The sequence below is a fragment of the Neophocaena asiaeorientalis genome, unplaced genomic scaffold (genome assembly GCF_003031525.2).
Source record: "Neophocaena asiaeorientalis asiaeorientalis breed wild unplaced genomic scaffold, Neophocaena_asiaeorientalis_V1.1 scaffold461, whole genome shotgun sequence".
Taxonomy (NCBI): domain Eukaryota; kingdom Metazoa; phylum Chordata; class Mammalia; order Artiodactyla; family Phocoenidae; genus Neophocaena; species Neophocaena asiaeorientalis.
Genome location: NW_020173230.1, coordinates 607,036 through 616,813, shown reverse-complemented (window position 1 = coordinate 616,813; position 9,778 = coordinate 607,036). Strand labels below are relative to the sequence as shown.

Genomic DNA, 9,778 nt, shown 5'->3' with positions numbered 1-9,778 from the left:
TGGGGGCAGGGGGGAGGGGGGAGTTTCATAGGAAAGATTGGCCTGAAATGGCAGTTGGGACACAATCCTCTGGCCGCCCTGGACCTCGGCTGTTCTCTCCCCTCCGTGACAATGAAGGTGGACCCTCCCCTCGCTCTTCCCCAGCCTCATCTCCCACTGCCCAGTCCACTTAGCTGCCCACCTGGCCCAAACGTGCCTCTTTCCCTAACCTGGCTGTTGTTTGCATGTGAGCCTTATATCCCCTGCTTTAAATACTTTCATTACGACTTATGAACACCATCGCGTTAGCAGCTCTGCAACTGTGATTTTCAGGGCAGCGTTTCAGGCCCACACGCACTATAGAGGCACCGGTCTAAAAATACACATTCCCTAACCCGGCAAGACCGTTAAGTGAGGCCCAAACGCAGCACAAGCAGCCAGTAGAGATAGCTAGATCTGAGTGAGTGGGTATGGTTTGGTCTCTAGAGAAAAAAGGTACAGAAGAGAGTGTATAACAAACTATTTATAGGGCTCCCCTGGTGGCACAGGCGTTAAGAACCCGCCTGCCAGTGCAAAGAACATGGGTTCGAGCCCTGGTCCAGGAAGATCCCACATGCCGTGGAGCAACTAAGCCTGTGCACCACAGCTACTGAGCCTGCGCTCTAGAGCCCGCGAGCTACAACTACTGAGCCCACATGCCGCAACTACTGAAGCCTGCATGCCTAGAGCCCACGCTCCACAACAAGAGAAGCCACCGCAATGAGAAGCCCGCATACCGCAACGAAGAGTAGCCCCCGCTCGCCACAACTAGAGAAAGCCCACGCGCAGCAACGAAGACCCAACGCAGCCAAAAATAAATAAAATTAAATCTTTAAAAAAAAATAAACTATTTGTGTTTGCAAAAATATGGGAGAGGCTGAAGAATACCTCTAGAATATACAAATGAAACTGGACACAGTTTACAGAGGGTCCCCTGCGGTAACAACTAACTTGTCACCTCTGTTCTTTGGTTCTATGGATTTTTTTTTAACCCATGTGCTGAGTTACTTTTATGAAACTAGTATGTTTAATTGTGGGAACCTGACCATTAAATCACATAATTCACTTAGAACTATAACATACTATACGCTTTACCTCATATTTCAATCCATCAGCCCAGACGTAAGTCCCCCGTCCATGCATGAGTCCTTCTGAAAACATACCCTTTGAAACAGAGCAACAAAGCATTAGGCCCAATCTTGATTTACACAACTGCCACCCAGGGATTCAGCTTTTAAAATGGAAACATGTTCGACAAATACGCTTGTCCAGCGTTCAGCTGGGAGCTGGCAACACACTGGCGTCCACCCTGTTCTAAAAAGGATCTGAGTAGGAGTCCAAAAAAACCCAGTTCCCTAAAACTGGCACTAGGCAGTGTTGCACAGTTGTTAAACTGAGCTGTAAATTCAGCCTTCCTCACCTAATTAAGCTGTTGGAAAACTCTAGAGTTCAAAAGAACTCATATGTTTTGGGCTTTGCATTTCAAAGTTTAAGGGTCTTTTGAAAATTGTTTAGACTAGATTAAAACCATTATCTGGATATCAGAAATTATGACATCTGTCAACATCACACTTTGTTTTCCCTTACTGGGAATTATCAGAACGTGTGAGCGTGTGTGTGTATTGACACAAACACAAGTATACATAATGTACAGTTGTTCATATCGTTCATTTAGAGTATCTATTGTTAACGTATAGGAACTGGTTGTTAAAAACTTCACACACCTGAATGTCGCAATGCAATCAGAGAAAACGCGTATAACATTACACCCAGTCCTTCCTCGGAATCACTTCTTTAGAGGAGGTGGTGAGCTCAGGGGTTGATGACTGGAGAGAACCGAGAAGCTATGTAACAGTGCCCTGACGCAGTGGTTCTAGACTCGACTGTGCTTCACAGCCACCGGGGTGGGGGGAGGTGAAAGCACAGATTACTGGGCCCGCCCTGCACGCTGGAGATTCTGATTCATCACCAGCTCTGGGCTGGGGCCCAGGAATTTGTACTCCGCACAAATTCCCAGGTGCTGCTGCTGGTCCCTGGGAACACGCTTTAAGAACCACTGCCTTAACTTCACTAGCCAGAAGGTCCGTTATATCATCCATCCAGGTGAACCTAGCCACACATCAGGCAGGGCTGGCGCTCAGGGAAACTGGGGGCAGCCAGAGAGCTTCCAACTGCAGGCTGAGGCTCTCGTTTGGATTATGGACTCAATCGTGGTCGCAAGAAGCAGAGTTTTGTTTTGTTTAACAGAGTATTGATAGAACAGAAGGGATCGCGCTTCATCTACACGGGAAGGGCAAGTGTTTCGTGAAATGTTTGTTTTCAAGCTTTCTCTTTAGGAAATTGCGATCTAAACATGTGACCAACGCAGGTCGGACCCCTGTGGGTCGTGGGGCTACTGGGTCGTTCCACTGGGTCTGCCTCCTTCACCGTTTAAAGGAGATCCAACTGATGACGACTTTCAATCACAAGAATCTGAGTCTAAGGAAAATATGCAAAGTTTACAAAGCAGGTAGCTGGCAGCGAGGAAGGGGGCTCCTCCAGAAATAAAGGGGTGTTTGCCTCTCATTAGTGGGAAGGGCAAGGCTGCCTGGTCAGGCTTGAGCTACCAGGTGACTGCATACCTGAGGACACCCAGGGTTAGCAGGAGCTGTGATCACATCCTCAGCAGCCCAGGAGGGGTTTATCCCGTGTGGTCAAGCACTAGGTATCTTTGAATGGTATACACACTGGTGCCTTGTAGAAGCACCACAGTGGTGAAGGAAGATTCTCATCAGGATAAAGAAACACTACAAAGGCCAGAACTGGCAGAGGCCAGAGGCACAGTCGTTTTAATGACATTTAATGACATAATAAATGGCGTGGGGTTGTTTTGTTTTCTTTTGCTTTTGGCCAGCTGCATGGCTTGTGGTATCTTAGTTCCCCGACCAGGGACTGAACCCAGGCCCTCAGCAGTGAAAGTGCAGAGTCCTAACCACTGGACCACCAGGGAATTCCCATAAATGGCATTTTTAAGAGTTTTTATAACACAGGAAAATGAACATGTTATGTTAATGGGAAAAATCAGGATACTGAAACCTGTGCCTTTTGACCTCAACTACAAAAATCTGTTCTATAATAAGCACACGTTTCCTGGATAATCTGAACGAACGGATGAATGACTACTGCCACTGTAGCATCATTGATAAAGACAAAAAATGAAAACACCCCAGAAGTATCTAATAATTATGGCATAGTTCTGAATGGTAAATTAGAGCACTGTGCGGTATTTTAAGTAATTATGGAAGAGGGAATGGGAATTTAGTGCTTAATGGGAACAGGGTTTCAGTTTGGCATGATGAAAAAGTTCTGGAGATGACGGTGGTGATGGTTGTTCAACAATGTAAATGTACTTAACGCCACTGATACTAACACTTAAAAATGGTAAGTTTAATGTACATTTTACCACAAACAAACTTTTAAGCTATGGAAACCATACATTAATACAGCAATGTATTCATAACTGAAAAAAGATTCAAGGTGTTATCTGTAAAATTAATACGCCCATGTAAAAACACCGATCCATCCATTCAAGAAATAAAAGAGGGGGGCTTCCCTGGTGGCACAGTGGCTGAGAGTCCACCTGCCGATGCAGGGGACACGGGTTCGTGCCCCGGTCCGGGAAGATCCCACATGCCGCGGAGCGGCTAGGCCCGTGAGCCATGGCCGCTGAGCCTGCGTGTCCGGAGCCTGTGCTCCACAACGGGAGAGGCCAAAAAAAAAAAAAAAAAGAAAAAGAAATAAAAGAGGAACTTCTCTGGCAGTCCAATGGTTAAGACTCTGCACTTCCACTGCAGCGGGCACGGGTTCGATCCCCAGTCGGGGAACTAAGATCCTGCAAGCCACGCGGCCCACCCCTCCCCCCCAAAAAAAAGACACAGCAAATTGAAAACATTTATGGCAAAAGGATACTGGGATTTTTTACTCTTTGTTTTTTACTTTAGTGACCTTAATGTTGTTTGTACAAAATAAAACTTGGCAAAAGGAAAAATCTAAAATGACTACTTTGTACTAAAGTAGTCATGTTTTTACCTTAAAATATGCACTCAGGGTTCAAAATAAAATCAGCATCAAGTACTTCCAATTTCTTTTGAGGAATCAGTGGACTTTCTGAAGATGTAAATCTAAAGTTATCACCCTGCACTGTCTGCCCTACCCAGTCCCAAAAGGTATAACTCACGTGGTAGGTACAGCCTCCTTGAAAGATGGCAAAGCCTTCTCCCTCATACAGTCCACGGACTTTTTCCCCTTCGTAGCTACAATGAAACAAAGCTTAAGGCAATGAATCATGTGAGCACACCTCAGTGGACTGTGTGTTAAAATACGTAATGAACATCAATGAAAAAGTACAAGTATCTCACATTCACTCAACAAGCATTCCCCGCCGAGGACCACTGTGTGCCTGCCCCCTTCTAAGTACCAGGACTGCAACTGTGAACAAGTTCCTGCCCTCAGGAGTTTATGGCTCAAAGAGGAGAGACAGTAAAAAGGAAACAAATGAACAAGATAATTCTAGATCGTGTTCAGTTTTTGTGAAAGAAATGATCGGGGAATGTGATCAGGAGTAAGGAGACAGCTACTTATAACAAAGAACCTGGAGAAGAAGAGGATCCCCAGGAAGAGGAAACAGCAAGTGCAAAGGCCCTGAGGCAGGAGCGAGCCTGCCGGCTCAAGTTCAGCTGCACAGCTGGACCACACTGAGTAGGTGAGCAATGGATGGGAGGGAGACCAGGGGAAGAAGAGGCTGGGCCGTGATAAAGACTTGCTATAAAATCGAAAAGCTCTAGGAGGAATCATGAGAGGGTTTTAAGAGGTGGGTTGGACAAGACCAGATTTACATCTTAAAAAGATCACCCCAGCTGCCTTGGAGAACGGACTGTGTGTTGTGGGGAGCTAACTGCCGGGATGGAGTAGTGAGAGGGGAGAGAGATGGAGGCGTATGGAATATTCTGGACAATTTTCTGTCTGAGGTGATGAAAACATTCTGAAAATGGGTAGTGAGGATTGTTGCATGACATGGCGAGTGTATTTAATGCCTCTGGATTTATCCTTAAAATGGTTAAAATAGTACATTTTATGCTATGTGTATTTTACTATGATAATATTTTTAAGATATATTCTGGACATAGAACCAACAGGGCTTGCTGACGTGCTGCCTTTGGGGAAGGGAGGTACCGAGAACAGCACCCAGATGTTTAGTTCAGCACCGAATGGATAATGTGTGATGTGTCACCTAGCTTGCCTCTAGGCTCTGAGGTAAGTGAGGTGGAAAACAAATGGACCTGTGACAGCTATGACCACACTGGGATTATTCCAAGAATCCAAGGAAGAGTAAACATTAGAAAGCCTATAATTCATGATATCGGCAAATCAAAGAAGAAAAACCATGTTCATATCAAGATGCCAGAAAAGTATGATAAAATTCAGCAATCATTTTTTTAAAATTCTAATTAATGGCAGTCACTATGGAAAACAGTATGGAGGTTCCTTAAAAAAACTAAAAATACAGTTACCATATGATCCAGCATATATCCAGAAAAGACAGAAATTCTAATTCAAAAAGATACATGTACCCCAATGTTCATAGCAGCACTGTGTACAACAGTCAAGCCAGGGAGGCAACCTGTGTGACCACCAGGCTGTTGTGGAAATGACAGAAGGTGACGTCCGAGACTAGGTTGTAAAAGACACTGAGGCTCCCAAAGCTTGCTCTCTCTTGATCACTCTCCAGGGAAGCCAGCTGCCATGCCGGCAGGACGTTCAAGCAGCCCTGCGGAGACAGTCCATGTGATGAGGAACTGAGACTGACGGCCACCCCAGGGAGCCACTGCAAAAGACTGTCCAGCCGGCCAAGCCTTTAGACGAACCCTGGTTGACATCTTCGCTGAACCTCATGAGATCCTAACCCAATACCATCCAGCATCCAGCAAAGCTGCTGCCAGACTCCTGAGCCCCATAAACTACGTGATATTTATTGCTTTAATTGTCATGTTTTGGGGTAACTTGTTACATAGATAATTCATACAGGGAGTGATGTAAACCAAGTCAGCATTAGGAAGGTAAATCTACGAGGCCTGGGGAGAGAGGCTAGAAGCAGGGACTCTTTAGGAAGTGAGTCCAATGGCCCAAGCAAGAGGTATGAAGACAAGTCTGTGCGTAGCGAAAAGGATGAATGAGAGAAGCACAGAGGAAAAAGAAACACAAAAGGCAGGGGTAGGGAAGAGATTAGTTCTGCGACTTGGAGCTGGGATGCCCTGATAGAAACAGGGACCAAGGGAGGAGCCAAAGGCTGGGAGAGAAACTGCAACGTTTAGAGGAACCTTCTAAGGTGCGAATACTCATTTATTTCCCCCCATTAAGAACCTGAGGCTCAGAAAGGTTCGGTGTTGGGGTTGATGTCCTAGAGCTAAGACTCAAATCCAGATCATGGTACTTCAAGTCCTGCAGTCTTTGTGTTGGGACACAGAAAGTTTGAAGTCCAGTGGACGATGTCCACTAGGGAGGTAAAAATCTGAACCTAAAACTCTCGGAGAGAGAACAGTGCTAAAGACATAGATGTTTACCGTCATCTAGGGAGATGGAAGTAAAGCTACAGTAAGAGATTATCAAGAGACAGAGAACAGAGAGCATGAAAGTCGTAGAAAAGGGAGCACGGATGATGCAGCTCATTAAAATCACCTTTCAAAAGAAAAAAAAAAATCACCTTTCTACTATGAGTTTGGTCAGAATGGGCTCTTCATACTGGGTGGTATCTTCATCCTGCAGATCATTATTTTTGCACTCTCTCTTGAGTTCTGGTTCTTTGAGCTGCGTGTCCAATGGCGGCACAGCACCTGGGGACGTACCTTGCCGAGCAGCATTGCCATCTTGTTTGGAAAACTCTGTATAATCGGAGACAGACGAGGGAGAGCAGGCCAACTTATCCCCTTTTTTATCTGCTCTTTTCTTTTCTTTCACCATTGCCTTTAGAAGACCTAAGGGTTGCTTTATACAGGTAAGTATCGAATGACTCCTTTGGTTGAAAGCTGTTTGTTTCAAGGCGTTGATGAGTTTTACCTGAAAAATACGAATTGTGTCTCGTTTTACAACCCCAATGTCATTATCACTCTCTTCCTACAGCCTGAAAAATTAATTACAAGTATCGAGTCTCACCAGTTTATAAAAATATTATTTCAATATTGCATTGGTTGTTTCCTAAAATTTTAAAAATTGGAACCACCATCTACCACTTCTTTTCAAATAATGCTCCAGTAAGAAGAGCAATCCTGTGTGTGAAAAATACCGACTTAACCTGTAAAATCTCACATGCCACCAGTTCATACTTTAAAAGCCTGTCTCTTCGTGTGTCAGCATGGCGAAGTGCTCATGAGCTGCATTGCCCCTTCCCAGCTGTTACCTGAGGTCCTTCTGCTTCAGCTGTCAAACAGGAATAACAGCACCTTTGTCTGGTTATAAGGAGATGATGTACAAAATCCCTACGGATCAGACAGTGTGCCCAATCGATAATGGAGTGATTATTTTTTCACTTTCCTGTTTTTGAACTCGAAATCATCGGCTACCTACTCCCTAGGACCGCACTACCAGGGTCAAGCAAAAAATCTTGTGCTAATTATTTGCCCAAGGTCTTAGAGCTGAGGCACAGGGCTCCAAAGCCAGTTTCTGGGGCCGTCCCAAACTGGCCCCACTGAAGACATCCCGGTGCATCAAGCAGGACGCACAGGTGAGTCCCGGAGTGCAAGGCAAGGTCGTGTCCGTCGCGGCGCAACCACGGCCTGGGACCCCGGGACCCCGGGACCCCGCGGGGGCGCTCACCTCGCTGGGGACGCCGTGGGACTCCGCCAATCCCAGACGGAGGCGGCGCGGCGACCTGATCCTGCCGGTCTCCAGGCAACCGCAGGCCCCACCCCGCTCTTAAACGGGCCGCCGCGCGTGCTCAGCCCTTAAAGCAGAGCTCTGAAGCTGGAAGCACCTGACCAGGGTTTTCCCAGCTCTACTAATTGCCGCGCCCAAGGCCTCTCTCAGCCTTTATCTTCGCTGTAACACTAGAATAACTCAGGTGTTACTTTTTCATTATGGCCCTAAACGAATTACCCCAAACTTAGTGGCTTAAAGCAACACAAGTTTATCATCTCACAGTTCTGTAAGTTAGGAAACCACCAGGACTGGTTCCCTTGGCGGCTCCAGGGGAGAATCTATGTCCTTGCCTTTTCCAGTTTCTAGAGGCCGCCTTCCTCTATCTTCGAAATTAGCAACGTTCCTCTCTCTGGCCCAGCTGGGAAAAGTTCTCCACTTTTCAGAAGCAACGGGCTAGACGGGGCCCACCCAGCCAACCCAGGGTACTCGCCCCATCTCACCACCCTTCCCTTACTCACCTGCGGAGCCCCTTGGCCACATAGAGCAGGTTTTCAAGGGTTCTGGGATGAGGACAGGTGGTCTCTCGGGAAGGCCTGCCTCCCACAAACCCCGATATGCAGAGTTCTTGCAAATATTAAATCTTTCGGACAGGTCCACCAGTGCAGTGCTTGCACAAGTGGCAATGACCATTACTTGACTGTCTCCTTATACCTAAGGAATTCTAAGTTTGTAAATGGAAGGAAGCCCACTGTCTGGGCAGAGAGGTCGAGAGAAGGGTGTGGGTGGGAGGCCCACACTGGCCACTGTACCCCAACCGCCATCTGGACCCCGCAGAGGGCATTTTTACTTCCATTTCTAGCAGAGTTTAAATGGGATGAGACTCCATTAAAAACCATTTGACAACACACAGGGATTCTTCTACCTCCCGTACCAGTCAGTAACTAGACCGTTTTGCAGTTCACACTCCCAGAAAACCAAATCACAGCATCAAAGTTACAGAAAAATCAAAGCCTTTTATTTCCCCTTGCCTACAACGCTCTTAGCCACCCTGGCTGCAGCAGAGAACACTTAAAAATAGAGACCCCCCCAGGAGTGCCCTGGTGGCCTACTGGTTAGGATTCCGGGCTTTTGCTGCCGTGGTCTGGGTTCAATCCCTGATCAGGGAACTGAGATCCCGCAAGCAGGCAGCGCAGCCAAAAACAACAAAAAGAACAAAAGAGACCTCACCCCACCTGGTCGATTTCTTCCAGCTGGACAGAGGATATCCCTTGGGTATCTTTGGATTATCTTCTAAATTTAGTACGCATCAGGGTTGACAATGACTAACTCAAAAGGACCATAATTTTCAATTTATGAAGTTAAACCATTATGGGCTTAATCATCATTAAGAGCTGAAAGTGGCAGGCTAAGATACGTCGGGCCAGAGCAGAAGTCTAGGCGACTTCCGAAGCGCTCTCTGTAAAACATGCTCTTGCTACTACACCACACACACACACACACACGCGCGCGCACACACACACACACACGCACACACACACGCACGCATGTTCAAATGTGAAGCAAAAAATGTTGCAAGCAGTGCTCCATATGGATTGAAAAAGTTCTCAAGATCACTTCTAAACGGACCTGATGCATTTTTTTTTTTTTTTTTTCCTGATGCATTTTTAAGCAGCAGGTTCACTGAGAAACAAACCCCAAAATGATTACTTAAAACCCTGCCTTGAAAAACAGAAAAATCTGCAATAAGATCAATAGCTCTTTAAAATGAGAAATGTTAGGGCTTCCCTGGTGGCGCAGTGGTTGAGAGTCCGCCTGCCGATGCAGGGGACGCGGGTTCGTGCCCCGGTCTGGGAAGATCCCACATGCCGCG

General features: G+C 46.4%; 1 protein-coding gene across 3 annotated transcripts in view; it reads right to left on the bottom strand.

The window, feature by feature from the left end:
• RSPH10B (radial spoke head 10 homolog B) overlaps window positions 1–9,749 on the bottom strand; it is a 41,072-nt gene extending 31,323 nt beyond the window's left edge. For 2 of the 3 annotated variants that reach the window (XM_024745443.1, XM_024745444.1), the window contains exons 1-3: window positions 6,758–9,749; window positions 4,235–4,310; window positions 1,114–1,182 (exon numbers count right to left, since the gene is read on the bottom strand). In XM_024745443.1, the coding sequence (XP_024601211.1) occupies window positions 1,114–1,182; window positions 4,235–4,310; window positions 6,758–7,014 (402 nt within the window). In that variant the 5' untranslated portion in view covers window positions 7,015–9,749. Of the gene's footprint in view, window positions 1–1,113; window positions 1,183–4,234; window positions 5,825–6,757 lie in introns of all 3 variants that reach the window. The other variant, XM_024745445.1, reaches the window with a different exon arrangement.
• Window positions 9,750–9,778: the final 29 nt, after the last annotated feature.